This window comes from Ranitomeya variabilis, chromosome 1, assembly GCF_051348905.1.
Source record: "Ranitomeya variabilis isolate aRanVar5 chromosome 1, aRanVar5.hap1, whole genome shotgun sequence".
Lineage (NCBI taxonomy): Eukaryota > Metazoa > Chordata > Amphibia > Anura > Dendrobatidae > Ranitomeya > Ranitomeya variabilis.
In genome coordinates this window covers 650133202-650156938 of record NC_135232.1, presented here as the reverse complement: position 1 = coordinate 650156938, position 23737 = coordinate 650133202, and the positions used below count along the sequence as shown (strand labels likewise).

General features: G+C 44.1%; 1 protein-coding gene across 4 annotated transcripts in view; it reads right to left on the bottom strand.

Moving 5' to 3' along the window:
- Positions 1-6266: 6266 nt before the first annotated feature.
- Positions 6267-23737, bottom strand: part of RAB15 (RAB15, member RAS oncogene family) — a 112785-nt gene continuing 95314 nt past the window's right edge. For 2 of the 4 annotated variants that reach the window (XM_077262469.1, XM_077262477.1), the window contains 2 exons: positions 11273-11338; positions 6267-10592 (listed from right to left, as the gene is read on the bottom strand). In XM_077262469.1, the coding sequence (XP_077118584.1) occupies positions 10437-10592; positions 11273-11338 (222 nt within the window). In that variant the 3' untranslated portion in view covers positions 6267-10436. The remainder of the gene's footprint in view (positions 10593-11272; positions 11339-23737) is intronic. The other 2 variants (XR_013215560.1, XR_013215561.1) reach the window with 1 other exon arrangement.

Below are 23737 nucleotides of genomic sequence, written 5' to 3'. Positions count from 1 at the left end.
TACAATAGCAAGGTGACACTAACCCCTTATTACCCTGCTTGCCACAGCTACAGGGCAAGTGGGAAGAGCCTGGCAAAGAGCCAGAATTGGCTCATCTAATAGATGTGCCTTTTCTGGACAGCTGCGGGCTGCTATTTTAGGCTGGGGGCCTACATCAATGGCCCCTTACCAGCCTGAGAATACCAGCCCCCAGCTATGAGCTTTAGCAAGGTTGGTTGTCAAAAATGGGGGGACACCATGTCGTTTTTTTAAATTATTTATTTAAATAGTTAAACAAAAAAGTGTGAGGACCCCTCTATTCTTGATAAGTAGCCTTGCTGAAGCTGACAGCTGGGGGTTGCAGCCCCCAGCTGTGAGTTTTGTCTGGCTGGTTATCAAAAATAGGGGGAACCCACACCGTTTTTTTTTTTTTTAAAGACTGGGAAACAGAAGAGCGCAATAGATTCTGCTATCATTGGATAAGACCCTAAGAATAAAGGCCCCGTCTCACATAGCGAGATCGCTAGCGAGATCGCTGCTGAGTCACAAGTTTTGTGACGCAACAGCGACCTCAGTAGCGATCTCGCTATGTGTGACACGTACCAGCGATCAGGCCCCTGCTGCGAGATCGCTGGTCGTGTCGGAATGGCCTGGACCTTTTTTTGGTCGTTGAGGTCCCGCTGACATCGCTGAATCAGTGTGTGTGACACCGATCCAGCGATGTCTTCACTGGTAACCAGGGTAAACATCGGGTTACTAAGCGCAGGGCCGCGCTTAGTAACCCGATGTTTACCCTGGTTACCAGCGTAAATGTAAAAAAAAAAAAAACAGTACATACTCACCATCTGTTGCCCGTCAGGTCCCTTGCCGTCTGCTTCCTGCTCTGACTGCCGCCGTAAAGTGAGAGCACAGCAGTGACGTCACCGCTGCGCTCTGCTCTCACTGTAAGGCGGCACACAGTCAGAGCGGGAAGCAGACGGCAAGGGACCTGACGGGCATCAGATGGTGAGTATGTACTGTTTGTTTTTTTTGGTAACCAGGGTAAACATCGGGTTACTAAGCGCGGCCCTGCGCTCAGTAACCCGATGTTTACCCTGGTTACCCGGGTGCTGCAGGGGGACTTCGGCATCGTTGAAGACAGTTTCAATGATGCCGAAGTCGTTCCCCTGATCGTTGGTCGCTGGAGAGAGCTGTCTGTGTGACAGCTCCCCAGCGACCACACAGCGACAAAACAGCGACGCTGCAGCGATCAGCATCGTTGTCTGTATCGCTGCAGCGTCGCTGTGTGAGACGGGGCCTTAAGCAATTCACTCACCTGGTAAAGTTGCACTGAGGCAACATATGATAGGCACGTAAGACCAGCTGCTGCAAGACACCGGTCGCAGAGAGACCAAGAGCGATATGGAATGGGATGAAGGCGTCATTCAATGCACTGCTGATGAAGACTCGATGCAGAAATAAAACTTGAGAAAGTTTAATGTACAGGTTTAGTGTCAACTTGTTTCGAGGCTACACACAACCTCTTCATAAGGATGAAAACCTGTTAGGTGGTTTTCATCCTGAGGAAGAGGTTGTGTGTAGCCTCAAAACGAGTTGACACTGTAAACCTGTACATTAAACTTTCTCAAGTTTTAATCTGCATTGAGTCTTCATCAGCAGCGCATGACACCTCCATGCCGTTCCATAACTTTTTTTTTTCATAGACATAGCCGTATGGTGGACTTGTTTCTGCACGCTGACTTGTTGCTTGCAACGGTAATATTTACTTTATCATATAATACAATACCACATCATTATATTGGATATGGTGTAAAAAAACATTCATTGTGCTGTAAAAACATACGTTTTTATTTTTTTTTAAATTGTTTAAAAGTAAAATAAGTTATTTTCAATCAGCGTTATCAGATGACTAACTTTTTTATTATTATTTTTCTATCTGCAGACCTGTGGGAGAGTTGTTGTTTTTTTATTATTTCGGATGGGAGCAAAGTATGTATATTTCTTGTATTTTTTGACCTGCTGCCTTTAAAGTATCGCTATTGTCCAGCTGTACACGACTTGTTGGAGTCAGCGCACCTTTTGAACTTACACCCAATCTTGTCACATGTTGGAAAGTGGATGAATTTTGTGGTAAATCTTTAAGGGTATGTGCATACGCTGCGGATTTTGCTGCAGATCCGCAGCAGTTTTCCCTAAGTTTACAGTACCATGTAAACCTATGGGGAAAAAAACCGCTGTGCACATGCTGCAGAAAAATCCACGCGGAAACGCAGTGGATTATTTTCCGCAGCATGTCAATTCTTTGTGCGGATTCCGCAGCGGTTTTACACCTGCACCAATAGGAAACTGCAGTTGTAAAACCGCAGTGGAATCCGCAGAAGAAACCGCTATAAAATCCGCAGTGAAAACCGCAGTGGTTTTGCACTGCCGGTTTTCCAATTCCGCTGCGGAAAAATCCGCAGCAGAATCCGCAACGTGTGCACATACCCTAAAGCTGCACCAGGAGAGCCCATAAAACATTCCCGAAATGTAATTTAATTAATTTGATGCACATTTGCACAAATCTTACCTTCTGCTTCTGGTTTTATTCCAGCTGGGTTTTTTTTGTTTTTTTTACACTTTTGTCATGTTCAGATTCCTTCTGGATGTTGTCATCACCCAGGTTCTTCTTTTGTAGTTTGAGATCTAATGGGGTAAGGTTTCCTCTTATGGAGAGTGACAAGCCAAGCATGACATGTCAGAGTGAGGAGGCTTTTAAGCCATGCATGCTCCTCTGAAGAGACAATTTGCAGGTTTAATTTCCCAGAGAGAAGGAAAAGTCAACATCTACTCTTTAACGAGCCTTGCAGTATGAGTTTAGAATGCATCTTGAAAGGGCAATGTAGTGTTTTCAGTGGCTTTTTCTCTCTCTCTCTGTGACTGTTGCATTACTTGAACATCTCTTCCTGTCTACAATGCAGCTTTTTTGTTTGACATTCACTATTTTCCACAGAAAAGTATAGGGAACCTGACAGGAGATTCATGCATCCTGAGCGACGGGCATGAATCAGGCACTACCTCTTGCCATTGCAGCTGTATAGGTTTTACTCTTCAAGAAGCTGACCGGGGACTATCTGACTCATATGACTACTCCAAGAGTCAGGCCAGCAGCGGCTTCTTCCAACCTCGCTCCCTAGACCGGTAGGTCTCTCCCTATGTGTCTATGCATGCCACAGCATTCCCAAGTAAAAATGTACATGGCTTTCATAATGTATAGCCAGTGTCTAATTAATGCTGCTCATGGTTCCATTTAAGTGTTTTTTACTCCAAGTACCATTTTCTCCACACCAAACACCAACTGGGCACTAATGAAATCATTTTCATCTCAGATTCCTAAAATGTCTCCAACATTAGAAGAAGCGACAATGGGTACAAAAGATGCTATGAAAGACCACCACTCAATAGACATGGATACCTCTCATTGTATGATACTGCTTGCATTCCCATCTTTTTGTGACTTACAATAAAAAAAAAAAGAAAAAAAGAAAAGATCCCGGCACATCCATCCGATAAAATCAGTAAATTTTTTTTAAATTCCCAGACAAATTTAACTAAAGTTTACTGATTTTAATCAGATGGATGTGCCGGGATCTTTCCTCTTTTTCTATTGTATTTTGGCTGTGCTACACCAGCTGGATTTGGCACCCACTATTTGAAGACCTCAGTGCATTAGTCCATTCTAGGCATGATGTGCTCCATAATTTCTTTTTTGTGGCATACTCTTTACCTCAAAACAATCAACAGATAATTCAATTTACTCCAATCAGACATGGTCTATATGTTACATTTTTATAGAGGTAATTTGTCACCAGGTTTTTGATATGCATGATTTAGAGACAGAGACCCCAGTTCCATCGATGGGCTGCTTAATGTAGTATTGATGAAAAAAAGACAACTTTTCTCTGCTGCAGATCTTCCAGTTCTCGCTAAATGTAGTTACTGCTATAAACAGGTATACACATAGTATTTTGGTGAACATATTCTTATCCCATAAAGCTTAGTTTAGTCAAATGTATTTTACACAGCAAAATAAAAAAAAATAGCAGGAGACAAATGATGTAAAATAGATATTTATTCTTAAAGAGCAGTATTAGCTTTTGGTAATGTTACATTTGACGTCTGTCTGTGGTGTTTCCAATTCTAAACACCATAAACATAAAACAGTCTGTAAACATGCCGATACACCAAACGATTGTCTGTTCAAAATGATCTACGTCAACATGGTAGAAAACAATATTTAATTCAGCGTCAAAGCACAGCAAGTACAAATGACATGTTAATAAGACTAATAAAGGGAAAACATTTATGTACGATACAGACCACACATACTGTAATGTTTTGTAAAAGCCTTCGTCAGTACTGGAATTTGGCAATGTGTAATGCAGATGACTTTTGAACCCCAGATGCTAAACTAAAGAAAAAAAATAAATTCTTTTATTTGTTTCTTCATTTTTGGGATGTGAAAATAGATTTGTATTATTTTTATGTGACTCTTCTTGGCCATGGAGAGGAACAAAAGGACATCACCACATTGGTGTGTTGTGAATTTTCAATATTTTCTAAAGAGGTTATATTTGTTTAATATATTACATATTGATCTTATCCATCAGGGGTGATGCTCAGTATTTCTAGTTTCCTTATCAATAACCATATGGGAACTCCCATGAAAAAGACATTATGGCTTCTTCCATGACGTTCATTGCACACACCTGGACGGAGCATTTTACAGCTGGGTCTGTTAAATTAACTTTAGATTTGGATATTACATTTATTTAATTTCGAAGCCTTAGGGCAGGTGCAGACTGTGTATCTCTCATCCAAGAGAATTGGATCGTTTATGCAGATCACACTCTGATCAGAATGTCAGCATGGTGTTATCGGACTTCTTGGATGAGAAGATGGAGAAAACAATGTCTTCATGTTCCCTACTCTGTAGACATCTGACTGCACTCAAATGTCATCCCAGTACAGTCCGAAGGTTTCCACGTACTCATTGACTTGCATGGCTAAGTGTGATCCGAATATTGGATCAAACTCATTCATGCACAGATATTTTTTTTTTTCTCCTGGACCAGCATGGTCAGAGCAGAGGAAAAAAATCTGACATGTGCATGGCCCTATAAAACAACATTGGTCCAAGTGCGACCTGATGCTTTCTCAGATTGCACTTGGGCCAAAGATAATGCCATGTGCACAAGGCCTTAAAGGGGTTCCCGCAAACAAAAGTTGATTTTAATCAATAGACCTTGGGATAGTAATAAGTTCCACAATTGGATGTGTTTAAACAAAACGTACCTGTGCTGAGATAATCTTATAAATGTGCCCCTGCTGTGTGCTGTGTAATGTCTGTGTCTGACCGTACAGGAACATGGTCTGATCATACCACAGCTCCTGGACAGGGGAGGGCGCAAAATAGAATAAAACAGACAGGACAGCACAGGATCGCAGATGATTATTTTTGTGAAGTAAAACATTTCACTGCCCGGTTTAAAGCAATATTTTACTTTAAAGAAAGAATTGTGAGCCTGTGCTGTCCTCGCTGTATACTCTCTTTTGCTCCCTCCCCCTGCCCAGGAGCTGTGTTATGATCAAACCATGTTCCTGCATTGTCAGACACAGCTATTACACAGTACATTGATTTTGTCTGTGGTCTTAAAGGGAACCTGTCACCCCCAAAATCGATGGTGAGGTAAGCTCACCGTCATCAGGGTCTTATCTACAGCATTCTGTAATGCTGTAGATAAGCCCTCAATGTTACCTGAAAGAGGAGAAAAAGAGGTTATAATATACTCACCCAGGGGAGGTCCCACTGTGGTCTGTGGTCAAATGGGCGTCTCAGGTCTGCTCTGGTGCCTCCCATCTTCATTCCATGACGTCCTCTTCTGGTCTCCGCGCCGCGGCTTCGGTGCAGGCGTAGTTTGTCTGCCCTGGTGAGGGCAGAGCAAAGTACTGCAGTGCGCAGGCGCCGGGCCTCTCTGACCTTACCGGCGCCTGCGCACTGCAGTACTTTGCTCTGCCCTCAACAGGGCAGACAAAGTACGCCTGCGCCGAAGCAGCGGCGCGGAGACCAGAAGAGGACGTCATGGAATGAAGATAGGAGGCGCCGGAGCGGACCTGAGACGCCCATCGGAGCGGGACTGCCCCTGGGTGAGTATAATCTAACGTCTTTTTCTCCTCTTTCAGGTAACATCGGCGGCTTATCTACAGCATTACAGAATACTGTAGATAAGCCCCTGATGCCAGTGGGCTTACCTCACCATCGATTTTGGGGGTGACAGGTTCGCTTTAAATCAGCTGAGAGGAGGTCAGAAAAAGACAGATAAAGTTGCAAAGTGTCCTGTCAGATTGTTAGAGTGAGCTGATGGAATTGCCGGGAGAAAATTGTTATATCCTCCCTACAGTTACTTAATTAAAGTCAACAAGGGGTGTAGCTAGGGGCTATGAGCAGTTAGTGTTTTCCACACTGAGAAGGACTATGATGACACAAACTAATTATTGACTAACATTCTGCTTAGCATTCACAAATTGCGGAGCAGAATGTCACTTATAACAAACAGGTATCTTAAGTGTACGACCATCTTAATTTTCAGGACCACTTAATTTGAAACCATGAATGAGTATCCTGATCACGGAACTCCCACCAACAATCTATGGCCATATCTAAACGACAGCACTTAGCTCCTCAGCATTATTCTCTAATTTGAAGTCTATTTGGCAACCACAGTTTTATCCTTTGACAATGTAATCAGAAAACTGGAAATGCTGAGCAATACCAGTGATTTGGTAATTGAGGGACCCACCAATGACTTTGGTGGTTTAAAGGAATAAAAAACCTTTCTGGATATCTGTTTTGGAAAACCTAAACTTAAAGGCTATGGACACATTTGACATGAAAAAAAGAAGAGGTTTCTATAAGTTAGTGGTTACCTTATGTCGAGGACACTTCTGCATTCACTAGTTCTCATGTACCAGTGCAGATTCCTTCTTGGACTGACTTCCCCTTCTACAGCTCAAAGAGTGATGTGCTACCCTTAGTTAGCTTCCCGGTCTAAAAATTTGAATATTTCTTGCATCTCTGATCTGCCCTTATACAATCTCCTCCACTTTCTTCTGCCATTTTTGAGGCCGGTTTTCCAAGTCCGACTGTGATGTCTGGACCTGCAGTGAGTCACCTGGCCCGAGCTGAAGAGCTTCATATGCATATATTAAACTGCTGAGTTTAGGAAACCAACGGGCAATCTGGAAATAGTGGTGTGTAGTCAGACCATGAATGTTAGATGTGGGAAATCGACTTTGCAGAGAAAAAGGAAGGGGAAGACCAGGGAGAGCCATCACTGCCAGGAGCAGGAGCTCTAAGGGCTTTGTCATATTTTGCAGTCCTGCAAGCTAGGTAAAAGGACTCTGCTGCAACAAAACTATAGGAAGTTTTAATGAAGATTATTTGCCAAATTTTTCATTAAAGAATAAATAATAAAAGTAATTCAATCCAAAATTGTGCACAGTCTTTAAATTTTAACTATCATTTATACGCCTCTCAATAATTTGCTATGAATTTTGCATTTCTGTGCCGCGCTAAAGTAGTTGCATGAATTTAAAAAAAAAAAAAGAAAAAAAAGTGTTCTTTAGAGCATTAATTTCCATGAACGATTAGTACAGCCTTGTCTATGAAGACAGACCATAGATCTGCTACATGCTCATATACTGGGTATCCTCTGAATACTCTTCCTGTCTCCAATTAGGGTGCATTTCAATAGTTTGGGCATCTAAAAGATCGCATTTCAATAGTTTGGGCATCTAAAAGATCACAAAAATACTTATTAGGGCCAATCATATAAAACCCTGGTCAGTTATCCACAAAGATACCATTCAAATCCAGAGCTCTGCCATATGATGCATTTATGGATATTAATACTAAATTATTCATGGACTATATATTACAGTTTAGGCTTCATCTTGAGTTGAAAAAAAAATGTTTTTCTTTCCTTAGAACATTTGGTAAGGAAAGACCAGCAGTATCTGATTTGGAAAAGTGTTTCTAAGAAAATAAAAGGAACTTCTGATAAAATAAGAATGTGGAAAAAGAGCACCCGTCAGCCATGTAAAAGTCAGCTACTGAAAAATGTTTCCAACTTTATCTTTCTCAAATGGATCCTATTACGTAAAACTTTCAATTGCAACTTGCCCAAGTAAAAATAAGGAAAAATAAAAGGATTTCAAAAGTTAGTTCTATAAATTATTTAATTTAATATATTGGTGCTACATTGCCCAAGTATTAAAGGGTTTGGATGACCTGTACTAAAGATTTACCATCAATGGGTGACTTGTGGGGAAAACAACCCCCAGCTACTCCACCAATCAACAAAACGAAGGGACCTCTTGTGTCCAGGAGTAACATCTTATTTGTACATGCAGCTGTGCCTGGTAGTGATGAGCGAACGTGCTCGGAAAACTGTCAAACAGCCGGGAGACATGCAGCCGCAGGGACTCGTACATATTTTTCGGGCACTCCGAAGTCACTCTGTTAGCACCCAAGCATTCTTGGATATCACCGTACCCAAGCACGATCGCTCATCACTAGTGCCTGGTAGTTAAGTACAATATAATGCACCCAATTCTTCCATACTGCTGACAGGTGGAGGTCCCTGGGTTAGAAGGAAGCTAATCACACATTATTGGCTTATCACTAACTTAAACCATCATTTTTTAACTTCTGAAAAAAAAAAGACTTTAAGAGGATTTCCACCAAAAGCAAAAAAAAAAAAAAAAAATGAATAAATTGGCAAAAATCTGAAAGAAATAATTTGGCCAGCCATTTTTTTTGAAGTGACATTGATTTTAGTTTTTCATAGAATATGCTGAGAAAATAAGTTGATCAACATGTGCCAGTTTTTGATAAAAAAAAATGGCTGCCACAATAAAACACAGATATGTCAAATATTTCTCCAAGACCAGGTTCATATGGCCATGATGTGCACTATGTGCTCAAATAGGAATCCCAGGTATAACTGGTGGGTCTCCTGATCTAAACTAACAGATTCATATATGGAGATAGTTAGTTCGGAGCAGGAGACCCACCAGTTGTGCCTGGAGTTGCAATGTCAGCACAAAAAATATATTACGGCCATGTGAACCTGGCCTCAATAAAACAAGAATATACTACGGTTTCAAGTCAGATTTACAAAATAAGGTAAAATTTTGGGTAGAAACCTATTGAATAGAGAGGTGCAGGTCACTTTGTGTAACCCTGGTCCACAGTCGAGGTCAGTGCCCCTTGGCTGTGGAGAGGAGCTGTGTGAATCTCCCTAGTCTCCAGGTTCCCAGTTGCTGCGTTTTATTCAACCGGCCTGGTATGACGTAATTTGTGCGGCACACAGGTTATAACTCGCCAGCCTGGCTAATCATAAGCCTGGGATCCCAAAGGATAATGAAATTCGTGTAGATCCTGTCCATGGCCAAACAGCATGGACCTGGACTGTGAATTGTGTTTGCACTACACGATCCGCTCATTTCTACTTTTGAAGACTTCTGAAATGACCTAGTGTAAGAGAGGTTATCACAAGATTCAAAGTTATGTTCAACTCTCCATTCATTATTATTAGAGTGCCAGAGAACAACTGAGTGCTCCGCTCGGCTAGCTCCCGTGGTCCGATTAAGAATTAATGGAGCTGATGTGCTCATGATCGACCACTGCTCCATTTACATGGGGTTCTTCAGATTGGTAGGATACCTAGCTGTCGGTTCCCCATTGATTAGGAAGTTCTCTTCTATCCCAATAATAAACTTCCAAACTGGAGATAATCCCTTTGTTACAAGGTTGCCAACTGCAGCAAATTTTCATATTCCATATTCTCAAAAAACTTGTCATTCTACATTGGCAAGTTAGGAGAGACACTTACTGGGGGAAATAAGCAGATCCCTTTTTTCTAATTAAAATCCCTTTTAACTGGTTTGCCATCAAGAAAAATGGGGAGCACCGATCCAAAAATTGCTTTGCGTACATCTAAGAGGAAAATATACAAATTTTTAAATAATTCCTACTAGAAGTAACACACATATTTTTATAATGAAAGCCAACATGGTCTTTTACTTTTTTATTTTTTTTAAGTATTTTTTATGTTTTCTTAGTCAGTTTATGCGCTTTCAGAGGTGTATACCCATTAGTGTCTCTGTAAATTTCATGAACCCGCTGTCAGCTATTCTTGTTATTTAGTTTTGGAAATAGATGAAAATGTATTTTCTTTTTTTTTCATTGCATATGCCCCCAAAAAATAATAAAAATCTCTAGCCAAAACTGGGGCCATCATCATTGGTAGCCTTGATATCAGCCAACCCCCTCAGCACTTGCAGAATAGAACATCTCAAATGCTCTTTTCTCCGATGAGGCTTTCACTTATATCTCTGTCTCCAGCAGATACAACCTAGCACCAACAGGACTTGGAATTTGCCATTCCATCAGATTTGCAGCCATCTTCTTCAAGCTCAGCTAGGTTCAGTTCATCATTGGACGCAATACGTAAGCCATCTAATTCTTTCTTATGAGCCGCTAAGACCAACTCTGTCAGTCGAGTGAAGGACTAAAGAACAAAAAACAGACCAAAATTGTTATTATTAGGGACAGTAAAAAACAAAAGTAAGCATAATAGAACCAGTAAAGACTGAGCTTCTTTCAATCAACCAGAGAAATGATTCAAAGCCCACCCGACAACTATCCGAAACATGTGTGCATCCACTTTCCATTGCATCATAAATATTGAGATCACAAATAACATCTGTGCACATCCAATGAAATAACAATAGTTTTATTATTACAATAGTAGGCAATAAACCAGGTTCCATTCATGCTAAAAAGGCTTTAAGGGAATCTGTCAAAAGGTTTTTGCTACCCCATCGGAGAGCAGAGACCCCGATTCCAGTGATGTATCACTTACTGATCTGTTTGCTGTGGTTTAATAAAATCAGTTTTCCAGGCTGCCGATCTACCAGTTTTCCAATGCGGAGCTGTGTATAACCCCGCCCCCACCACTGATTGGCATTACAGTGCATAGTCAGAAAGCTGCCAATCAGTGGTGGGGACAGGGTTATACAGAGCTCATGAATATGGAGGACTACATGGCAGCAGTGGAAAGTCATCTACTAATGAGGTTGACGTTTTCTTGACCTTCAGAGTCCTTGATTGTATCAGGGCAAGGTGATGTACATCATAATTCATAATGATGGACTATAAGAGGACCATGAATATGCCAAATTGTATTACCTCCTTAATATTATAGTTGGTGCAGGCACTTGTTTCATAGAAGTCCATGCCATATTCTTCTGCAAGCTACAAAACAAAAACAATTCATCAGCAATTTTTGGGGCAACATTACATGAAAAAACACAAACCACAAACAAACAAAAAAGCTATTCTGCAAACCACTATAATAAATGTATTTTCTTAAAAGGAACCAGCTTATCTCTATTCACCCCCCAAAATTTATTAAACCTCATGACCATTTAAAAGATTAGCCAGTCCATGCCTTTATCTCCCCCAAGCACCTGTAGTGCTGGTGTGTGTGGACCCACTGTTCCACGGGCAAATCTTATGTACAAGGGACCTAACTAGGTTTGCTAGAGCTTCTGATGGAGAGGACAGGCGGTAGTCAACAGGTACCACTCCAAGGCAGTCCACGTGTCTGCAACAGCTGACCAGAAAGTCAAAAGGCATGGTACGAGGTGGAGAGGGGTGAAACAGAGGCATAGTCATGCGTCCAAGGTCAGTGCAGGCAGCACTATCAGTAAATGAAGGCAATGTCATGAGCGGTGAGGTCAGGCGGGACGGAAAAACTAGCCATGCCAGTAACAGGATGTGGAATACTGATGCAAGCATAAACGTGGACTAACAGGATAGGAACCAACATTCAGACATGGAGTGGTCTGAGGAACTTCCTGTTAAAGGCTCTGCTAACATGGGATAGGCTGGGTTAGCTAATATCTGCAGGACACAGCGAGGCGAGATTCCTGCAGGGACCATCCACGCCCCCTTTGGGCTAGAGTGAAACCACGTGCAGGTGCAGCAGTGCTGCATGAAGCAGACTCAGCAGGACAGCCAGATATTATGAGATATCAGATGGTGAGCAGAGCGGCGCTGGGGAGGCCTGAGAGTCACTACTGTGACAGCACTGCTCCCGCAGGGAGATATTAAATTTTTAAGTAATGTCCTGAAAAGCGATGATGCACATCTAGCCTCTCGGCCTAGGGAGGGTTCTGTTGCGTAAGAAATACAGTGTCCAAAGGCCAATTGATAGGAAAGTGGCCATGTAATGACCTGTCAGTCAGGGTAGGGTGCTGCTGTAAGCATGTTGCTGGATGCAGTGACACAAGAAAGGCAGAGCAAGGGTTAATTTAATTTAACAGTGAAGGTACTCCTCGCAGGGAGATAAACAGTTAAATAGAGAATGAAGGAAAGGGAAACCATGGCAATGTAGCAACAGTTCACTTAATAAACTTATCGTGTCCTTGGTCTCCTCAGCCGCAGATGATCCGGTGAGGGTTGTCGTTCCAGCAATGACCCATGAAATGTCCTCAGAGGAGGCTCCACAGCTCACAGACTGGCTTCTGGCGGCAACGGGCGGTCTCTGGTCTCACCCGTTGGGCCCCTAGTCCATAAACTTGTGCAGCCAAATTCAAGGGTGCTGCAAAAACCCCAGTATCAAGTGAGGTCTCTGGTGTGCTGGTCAGCAAGGGGGATTGCAGCACCAGGTCCTGTACACAGCCCACTCCTCTATGCACGAGCACGGCGCCAAACTTAACTGAGCCCATGGCACTGTCTCTGCTCACAGTCCCGGTGTAGTGCTCATGGAGTGTAAGCCACAGTCCGTCGTGGCTATGATGCCTGGAACCCAGAGCATGCTGTGCACACACCCGATCTGCCTCTGCCAGCGGTAAACTGCCCATCGCTGTGTGTGCTTTTTTGTTTGCCATGCCCCCTGCTTCCGGGTGACAAGGTCTGTCCGGTTCCCTATTCTTTCCCCCAGACAACCTGGGACACAGCCTCGACAGTTCCAGAACCATCGCAGTACAGGTCCCTTGCAGCCCGGTCTTCCTCCTTACACTCCCGCCTCTCCTTTAGCTCACCATTCCACAGGCGAGAGTTCCTGTAGTAGACGTTAGCATTCTTCCATTAATTGCCAAATAAATTGGTCTTGTTCATATCGAGTGGGGGGGTATTCCAGCTGTCGTCTGCTCGGTACGACATAACTCGGGTTGAGTGCTAGAGTCAGGTTGGGGTGTGGAGGACAGGGGTTTGCCCGAGTTCTCTGAAGCAGCCATCTCGGAAGTTTCGGGCCCGTGTACTTCCTCTGGACTAACAGGCAATGAGCCATCCCCTTCAGGGAATGAAACAAATGTGTCCTCTTCATCACAATCAAGAACCATTGGGGCAGGGCAGGCATTTGGGGCAAACAGAGCAGGCAGACTCCAGGGGCCCCCACTCACAAAGAGGGCCATCTGCATCTGCAGCCCCTTTCTGAAGTGCCCAGAGGGTGTACAGCAGTAAATAACGCTGTGCATCCTCTGTAGTCCCAGAGCATCTCTCCCAAACCCCCCTCCAGCCTCCATCTCTCTCGCTCTTTCGCACTGCAGTCAGGTTAGAAGTTGAGGGGGAGGGACCCGATTACAGTACAGCAGACAGGTCAGAGCCAGTCCAGGAAGATGCCTGCAGCCCTGTGTGTCTGAGTCCTCATCATGGCTGCTCCTAGCACTGTCCTGGGAATGGATCTGTACAAGTGAAGCCACAGAACCAGGTAAGTATACATGTATATGTGTATCTGTGTGTGTACATATGCAGTATATAGTGTGTGTGTCTGTATATGTGTATATAGTATGTGTGTGCATATACACAGTATATAGTATGATTGTGTATATCTGTGGTGCATGTGAGTATATAGTATACATATATGTACATACAGTATATAGTATGTGTATGTATATTATTTATATACTGCATGTGTGCAGTATATTGTGTAAATGTATATAAACTATATGTATGTGAGCATACTGTGTATACTGTATATAAACTGAATGTTTCTGTGTATATACTTTATATAGTGTGTTTCTATATTTATAAAGTATATATAATGTGTGCACATGTATAGTGTGTATCTGTGTATATGTGCTGCATATATAGTTCTGGAATTGTAGTGTCGCTATACAAGGAATCAGTAGTTTACCGTATTTTGTGCATTATAAGACGCACTCCAAATTTTGAGGAGAAAAATAGTAAAAAAAATCTTTTAATAAAATGGTGGTGCTTCTTATAATCCTTGCGTCTTATTGCTTACCGGGGGTGATGGCTGTGGTGAAGCAGGGTCACTGCTGGAGGAGGCAAGAGTGGAGCGTTGCTGCAGGCCGCAGGCTGGGATGAGGGGGTGTTCAGATGTGCGGCGTGCTGCTGCGGGTGTTCGGTGCAGCGCGCAGCTGCGGGTAAACGGTTGGTTTGTAATGCAATATCTTCATAGGTGTATAGAGGCGCATTACCAACAACCATCACTCCACGTGTTCTTATGGTACTTTGTGTTTGCTAACTGTGTCTAAGGCTAATGGATGGTTAGAATACCCTTGAAAACCCTTGTGCAAGTATGTTAGCACAGCTGAAAACAGTTTGGCTGATTATTGAAGCTATAAACCTGACCTTCCTTTGAGCTAGTTGAGAATCCGGATCATTAACATTTGTTGGTTCCATTAAACTCTCAAAATGGACAGAAAAAAAGAACTTTCATGTGAAACTCGACAATCTATTCTTGTTCTTAGAAATAAAGGCTATTCCATGCGAGAAATTGCGAAGAAACTGAAGATTTCCTACAACAGTGTGTACTACTCCCTTCAGAGGAGAGCATAAACAGGCTCTAACCAGAGTAGAAAGAGAAGAGGGAGGCCCCGATGGACAACTGAGCAACAAGACAAGTACATTAGAGTCTGTAGTTTGAGAAATCGACGTCTCACAGGTCCTCAACTGGCAGCTTCATTAAATAGTACACGCAAAACGTCAGTGAAGAGGCGACTCCGGGATGCTGGCCTTCAGGGCAGAGTGGCAAAGAAAAAGCCATATCTGAGACTGGCTAATAAAAGGAAAAGATTAATATGGGCAAAAGAACACAGACATTGGACAGAGGAAGATTGGAAAAAAGTGTTATGGACAGACGAATCCAAGTTTGAGGTGTTTGGATCACACAGAAGAACATTTGTGAGATGCAGAACAACTGAAAAGATGCTGGAAGAGTGCCTGATGCCATCTGTTAAGCATGGTGGAGGTAATGTGATGGTCTGGGGATGCTTTGGTGCTGGTAAAGTGTGAGATTTGTACAAGGTAAAAGGGATTTTGAATAAGGAAGGCTATCACTCCATTTTGCAATGCTATGCCATACCCTATGGAGAGCGCTTGATTGGAGCCAATTTCATCCTACAGCAGGACAATGACCCAAAAGCACACCTCCAAATTATGCAAGAACTATTTAGGGAAGAAGCAGGCAGCTGTATTCTATCTGTAATGGAATGGCCAGGGCAGTCACCAGATCTCAAGCTCATTGAGCTGTTGTGGGAGCAGCTTGACCGTATGGTAAGAAAAAAGTGCCCATCAAGCCAAACCAACTTGTGGGAGGGGCTTCTGGAAGCATGGGGTGAAATTTCTCCAGATTACCTCAGCAAATTAACTGCAGCAATTACAGCATTGCAGACCTTTGGCATTCTAGCAAAGCAAGCATTCTTTGACGAAAGCAAAGTTTGAAGGAGAAAATTATTTAAAAAAAAAAAATCTTTTTTTTTTTCGAACCTTGTCAATGTCTGGACTAGATTTTAAATTAATTTGGCAACTCATTTGATTAATAAAAGTAAGTATGAGTTTTCATGGAAAACACAATTGTCGGGGTGACCCCAAAATGTAACCGTAGTGTATTTTTACTCATTTATACAGCGCTATTAATTCCACAGCGCTTTACAGACATTAGTGGTGCTGTCCTCAGTGGGGCTCACAATCTAAATTCCATATCTTTGGAAGGTAGGAGGAAACCGGAGAAAACCATGCAAACACTGGGAGAACATACAAAATCCTTGCAGATGTTGCTGCACATGCGATCACTCCTTCTTCCCAGCCTGCGGCCTGCAGAGACCCTAGATCCTGCTCCACCGCAGCCGGTAAAGTAATGTCTGCATTATAAGACGCACCCCCATTTTCCCCCAAAATTTTGGGGAAAAAAGTGCATCTTATAATCCGAAAAATACGGTATGTCTAATGCCTATGTCTTACATTAGGACCTGTTCACCGTTTCTTTAATGCTCCCGGAGGATTCTGCCTGAATCCTGTATAGAACCATAGATTGCAATTACAGGAATGGAGTTCACATGAATTCCACAGGTGATGTTTTTCTTTCTCAACGTGTCCATCTTTCCCAGCAGCAACAGAAAAGTGGACACTTTTAGACAAAAAAAAACACAGACTGAGGGTAGGTGCACATGATCAGTAATCGCTACGGGTTGGACGCTGTGTACTTGTGCTGCGTCCAGATGTTACAGTATAGTGGATGGGATCTCAAGAAATCCCATGCCCACTATGCATCCATAGACGCCAGCGGCTCACGCGCACCAGATCGCAATATGTCTATTTATCTTGCGGAGACACAATAAATGTAATCCGTACAATGTATTGTACACAGTGAATCCGCACGGTTCAGTGGTCACATGTGGGGTCACCTGCATTCAATAAATTCATTTGACCTCTGGTTGTGTCGGTGCAATCTGTGGCCCCGTTGAGGATTTACATGAATCCTATTTTAGGAGGATTCAGGCAGAGCCCCCGGACGCACTGCAGAAGAGCAGTGTGAACAGGGCCTAATATACGTCTATGACGCCGGTACAGTTGAATGCAATGATGGAGGAGAGAGCGTCTGCTGACACTCCCTCTCCCATCATTCCCCGCTCTGCCTCTGATACTGTGGGTGCGCGATGATGTAATATCGCGTACCTGCTGTGTGCCGGGCAGACTGTGGCCGCTGAGGCCGGAGCCAGGAGCAGCGCAGGGCACGAGGAGAGGTGAGCATTGTGTGGTTTTTTTTTTTTAATATATCAATGAGTGATAACTGGATTGTGGGGCTATTGGGGGGCGCTACATTACATTCTATGGGGCGTTGTATTATATTCTATGGGGGGCTGTATTACATTCTATGGGGGGCTGTATTACATTCTATGGGGGGGCTGTTACATGCTATGGGGGCTGTATTACATTTTATTGAGGGTTGTATTATATTCTATGAGGGCTGTATTACAATCTATGGGGGGTTATATTATATTCTATGGGGGCTGTATTACATTCTATGGGGGGCTGTATTACATTCTATGAGGGATAATTGCATCATACTCCTTTATGGGGCTACAATATATTCTATGGAGAGGTAGGCTGTATTATATTCTATATTAAATGTATTCTATGTATTAAATGTATTATATTCTATGAGGGGTGATTGCATCATACTCTATGAGGGGGCTACATTATATTCTATGGGGAGCTGCATTATACTATATGAGGAGGGCTGCATTGTATTCTATGGAGGGGCTACATTATACTCGGGGCTATAATATATTTTGTGGGGTGGCTGCATTATACTCTGGGGTGGCATCATTATACTATATGTGGGCTGCATTATACTGTATCGAGGACTATGGGGAATACATTATACTATATGAACTATGGGGTGCATTATACTATGGCAAGTGAATTGTACTACATGGATGACTATGGCGGTGCATTATACTATATGGAGCACTATGAGGAGTGTATTCTACTATATGGAGGACTGAGCAGTGTATTTTAATATATGGAGGACGAGGAGTGTATTATACTATATGGAGGACGAGGAGTGTATTATACTATATGGAGGACTGTGGAGTGTATTATACTATATGGAGGACTGAGGAGTGTATTATATAATATGGAGGACTGAGGTGCACATTATAATATATGGAGGACTATGGGGTGTATTATACTAAACAAGCAAAATGCTGCCTATTCATCGAGTGATTGGATTGTTTATGTGGGAACAGAAATCCTTGTTCTCAGCAGCACATCGCCGGTGTAAACTGTAGATGTGCTGCTGATAACATGATACTGTATGGTGATCTGTTAGTGATCTATTAGTGATTGTTCTGTCCCCATCATTATTTCTCAATTGGTGTAAAGAGGCTGGGAAACAAGCGAACGACTTCATTATTGTCGATCACACTCGTTTAGTGTTAGTAGAGATCAGTGCATGTAAATACAATAGAAATACTTCGCAGGGAGACCAGGCAAGGATGATGACAGTTGCATTTAGCACCCGGCACCTGGGAATAGCGCTAACTCTACTGCTTTTCCCAGCCGCCAAAGCATTTAATTCTGGTATGTGTAATGATTGTTAGGGTTGATGTCAGCTGCATAATGTCAGCTGTTATCAATCCCTGGTGTAAGTCATGGAGAGGTGTCTATCAGACACCCCCACTACTAGCCCAGACCTGGCGAGACCCAGCGACTCTGAAGAGCGGTGATGGTAGTAACAATACCGCTCTTCACAGTCGCCGAGCTCAGCGCAAGACCCGGAATATCTGAAGAGCGGTGACGTTACTGATGTCACCGCTCTTCAGAGTCAGCGGGTCTTGTACTGCGCAGCGGAACCAAAAGTGGCTGTAGGCAAAGCTTATGGAGAATCAGAATGAGGTTCCATAGCCTTTGGTCGTCTCAATCCCTTCATTATCTACAAGATCCAGTTATGTAGGTAAAGTAGCGGCTTTTCTTGGTAATGCAACTAAAAGCAATAAATAGGACTGAGCTGTAATGCTGGATACCGCTGTGATTATATGTTATATAGTCGTGTTACACTCCCCTCACTTCTTGTAACCTACAAGTGTACAAAGATATTATACAGTCACCATGTGACAAGTGGGCCTGTGTAACTTCAAATGCCAGGGCTGAATTTTAGTCCCAGTCCGGCCCTGCCGGCCAGACACGGACACCGGCCACAAGACACTTTTTTATAAATCTGTTGCTGTTGTCTTTCAGCGTTTCTTTCCCTATTCAAATGAATGGGGCACAAAAATGCAAGTGAAAAGGCTGCAAAAATGCTGAATATTTCCTGCCAACACTGTAGATCAATCTGCAGCAAAAATGGTGGGTGTGAACAGTGTCTACAGGGGTTTTCTGAGAATGTAGCAATGTCACACTGACCACACTATATTTGACATGGCTACTCCTATTATCACTATTTAACTCTGGGTATATTTGAAGCACTGTCACTTTACCAGCAATGGTATATCTCCTTACTTTATCTTACTTGGTTGTGCTGTTTGTCTGCATGTGAATAGCTGCACCTGAGTCTTTGTCTTGCTAAAAACTCTGTTTATGATATGACCATGTTTTATGTGGATTCGGTGCCTTAAGGCCCCGTCACACATAGCGAGATCGCTAGCGAGATCGCTGCTGAGTCACAAGTTTTGTGACGCAACAGCGACCTCAGTAGCGATCTCGCTATGTGTGACACGTACCAGCGACCAGGCCCCTGCTGCGAGATCGCTGGTCGTGTCGGAATGGCCTGGACCTTTTTTTGGTCGTTGAGGTCACGCTGACATCGCTGAATCGGTGTGTGTGACACCGATCCAGCGATGTCTTCACTGGTAACCAGGGTAAACATCGGGTTACTAAGCGCAGGGCCGCGCTTAGTAACCCGATGTTTACCCTGGTTACCAGCATAAATGTAAAAAAAAACAAACAGTACATACTTACCATCTGATGTCCGTCAGGTCCCTTGCCGTCTGCTTCCTGCTCTGACTGAGATCCGGCCGTACAGCGAGAGCGCAGCACAGCAGTGACGTCACCGCTGCGCTCTGCTCTCACTGTACGGCGGCACTCAGAGCAGGAAGCAGACGGCAAGGGACCTGACGGACATCAGATGGTGAGTATGTACGGTTTGTTTTTTTTGGTAACCAGGGTAAACATCGGGTTACTAAGCGCGGCCCTGCGCTTAGTAACCCGATGTTTACCCTGGTTACCCGAGTGCTGCAGGGGGACTTCGGCATCGTTGAAGACAGTTTCAACGATGCCGAAGTCGTTCCCCTGATCGTTGGTCGCTGGAGAGAGCTGTCTGTGTGACAGCTCCCCAGCGACCACACAGCGACTTACCAACGATCACGGCCAGGTCGTATCGCTGGTCGTGATCGTTGGTAAATCGCTACGTGTGACGGGGCCTTTATACTTATTAGTAAAATAAAAATGTATCTTGATTTTACTTCTTGGATCTTGGTACTCTAATTTGTTGTTTCTATACATATTGTGGTGTGAGCAGGGCCAGCGTCACCACCCGATGTACCCAGGCTATTGTTGGGGCCCTTCGGTGACAAAAGCACGCTATGGGGCCCGTTAGTCGGGGAAGCCCAGTGCCAGCGCCCGAGAGTGGCTCCCGCTTGCTAAGAGCTTGCAATACTTACCACTCCCTGTTCCTCCGCAGCTCCATTGTCTTCCGCGTTTTCTGACTATGACATCTCAGGACAGTGGGCGCAATGACATCACTCCTGGGCACCCTCTGCGCTGAGCAGTCACAGTGCAGAGAGCCAGAAGACGGAGACATAGAAGAGACCAGGCCTGCGGCCAGCGAGGAGAGTATTTGATTTCTTTTTTAATGTATGGAGCATTATATGGGGGCCCATTCTGTATGGAGAATTATGTGGGGTCCATTATTCTATATGAAGCATTACATGGGGCCCATTCTGTATGACGCATTATATGGGGTTCATTATTCTGTATGGAGCATTATATGGGACTCATTATTCTGTATGGAGCATTATGTGGGGCCCATTATTCTGTATGGAGCATTATATGGGGCTCATTATGTATGAAGCATTATACAGAATGGGCCCTATATAATGCTTCATACAGAATGGGCCCCATATAGAGTATTATACAAGGCATTGGGGCCTATTATACGGTATGGACCATTATATGGGGTCCATTATACAGTATGGAGCAGTACATGTAGTTCATTCTGTACGGATCATTAGATTGGGCTCATTATACTGTATTATACTTTTTTTTTATAGCGCCATTTATTCCATGGAGGTTTACATGTGAAAAAGGGGGCAAATATAGACAAATACAATAAACATGAGCAAAAAACAAGGCACTAACATGTACAGAGGGTGGGAGGACCCTGCCTGCGAGGGCTCACAGTCTGCAGGGGATGGGTGAGGACATACTAGGAGAGGGTAGAGCTGGTCGTGCGGCAGTTCAGTAGGTTGAGGATCACTGCAGGCTTGTCAGAAGAGGCGAGTCTTCAGGTTCTTTTTGAAGGTTTGTAGGTAAGAGTCTGATGTACTGTATGGAGCAATATATGCCCACAATACTGTATGGAGGACTATATAGGAGGAAATTGACTTTTGAGCCCACAGACTCTATAGCCTGGGGCCCACAAAAACCTGGAGCCGCCCGAGTGTGAGCTTCCCTTTTCCCGATGCAGCTCCTAATCCACTGGATAGACCGCTAAATGCGAAGGCATAATGCTGATATTCTCTCGGCCTGCACCCTTCGCTAAAAGCAGCTCAAAATGAAACTATAAACTGTTTTTTTACATTGAACTCTGAAGCTCCTCATAGTGGAGGCTTGTTCATCGCTTGAGACAACCACCTACAATTGCATTGAAAAGTGTTTCTCTGGAAGAGAGTGGTCTTCAAGCGGGTGGTCTTTAAGTATACATACAGTAATGAGAAAAAAACAACTACATTCTGAAGTTTATGGTTTTACATATGAAGACAAAAAGGCGGTCCTTAGAAGGTCTTAAAATTTGGTAAATGCAACCTGAGTTGAACAACACATGGGAAACTACTGTACCATTATTTATTTGATGAAAACTAAACCAAAATGCAGAAGCAGTGTGTGAAAATTAAAGTACGCCCTTAGTAAATCAACAGGAAACAATATCGTAAATAGCAGCCAGGTGATGCTAATCAAATTATCTTTAATTTTTCATCAGTAAGTGTGACCACTTCTATAAAAATATGAAGTTTTGGCCATTTGCAGGTCTGGAGGATTCAGGCATGTTTTAAGACATTGCCAAGGAGAAAAGACACTAGCAATGATCTTAGAGAAAAATTCTTGCCATCCATCAATTTAGGAAGTCCTACATTTCCAAACAATTTGGAGTCCTTTCACAGAGAGATTGTTCACATATTGTGCAATACACAGGGAAACTGCAAAAGACACAAGAGCTATAGCTCAGACTCCTATGGCTCAGTATGTAGAAAGGTTGAGTTTAGTGCTGCCAAGTGAAAGCCTAGGCCACATTATACCACGGGTATATTCTGGCCTAGGCCAAACTATACCCCGGTGTATAGTTTGGCCTAGGCCAGATTATACCCCTCTGGGTCAGAATATACCCCAGCTGTTGTAGATCAGATGATTTTTCATGCTTTTGAGAACCATTGAGTGATATACTTAACGGGGCCCCAGGCACACAGGGAGGCAGAGACAGTGCATGGGGCCCCAGATAATGCAAGGGGCCCCAGACATGGCACAGAATTGAGTGATATACTCAAGAACGTGGCCCCAGGCAGTGCACAGGGGGTCAGAGACAGTGAACAGTGCCACAGGCAGCACACAGGGAGGCAGAGACGGTGAACAGGGTTCCAGGCAGTACACCGGGGCCCCAGGCAGCACACCGGAGCACCGGGCAGCGCACGGGGGCCCCAGGCAGCACACATGAACCTTAGGCAACACACAGGGGGCAGAGACAGCGAATGGGACCTCAGCCAGCACATGGGGGCCCCAGGCAGCACACAGGGGCCCCAGGGAGCACACATCGTACAGGGCCCCCAGACATCGCACAGGATTGAGTGATATACTCAAGAACGGGGCCCCAGACATCACACAAGGGGTCCAAACAGCGCACGGGGTAGAGACAGCACACAGGGGCCCTGAGTGCCGTCTCTTCCCCCTTGTGTGCTGTTTCTGCCCTCTTGTGCGCTCTCTGGGGCCCCATGTGCTGTTTCTGCCCCTCTGTATGCTGCCTGGGGCCCTGTGTGCATCCTGGGGCCCCTGTGTACTGCCTGGGGCACTGTGCACTACCTGGAGCCCCCGTGTGTTGCCTGGGGCCCTACTCACTGTCTCTGACCCCCATGTGCTGCCTAGGGCCATATGTGCTGCCAGAGGTCCCTCTATGCTGCCTGGGGCCCCCGTGCACTGTCTCTGCCCCCCGTGTGCTGCCTGGGGCCCCGTGTGCTGCCTGGGACCCTGTTCGCTGTCTCTGCCCCCCGTGTGCTACCTAGGACCCCGTTTACTGCCTGGGACCCCATGTGCTGCCTGGTGCCCCGGTATTGAGTATATCACTCAATGGTTCTCAAAAGCCTGAAAAGTCTGATCTACAGCAGCTGGGGTATATTCTCACCCGGAGGGGTATAATCAGGCTTAGGCCAATTTATACCCCAGGGTATAATTTGGACTAGGCCATAATGTACCCGGGGTATATTCTGGCCCAGAGGGGGGTTAATCTGGCCTGTTACATCGGGAGACAAGGTAACAGATGTATGGAGAAAACAGGCTGTGGATGGCTTTGTATGCCATGCTTAGGGTTTTGAACTGGAGTCTCTGAATAATAGGGAGCCTGTGAAGGGATTGATCGAGAGGAGAGGCTGGAGAATAGCGGGGGGACAGGTGGATTAGTCGGGCAGCAGAGTT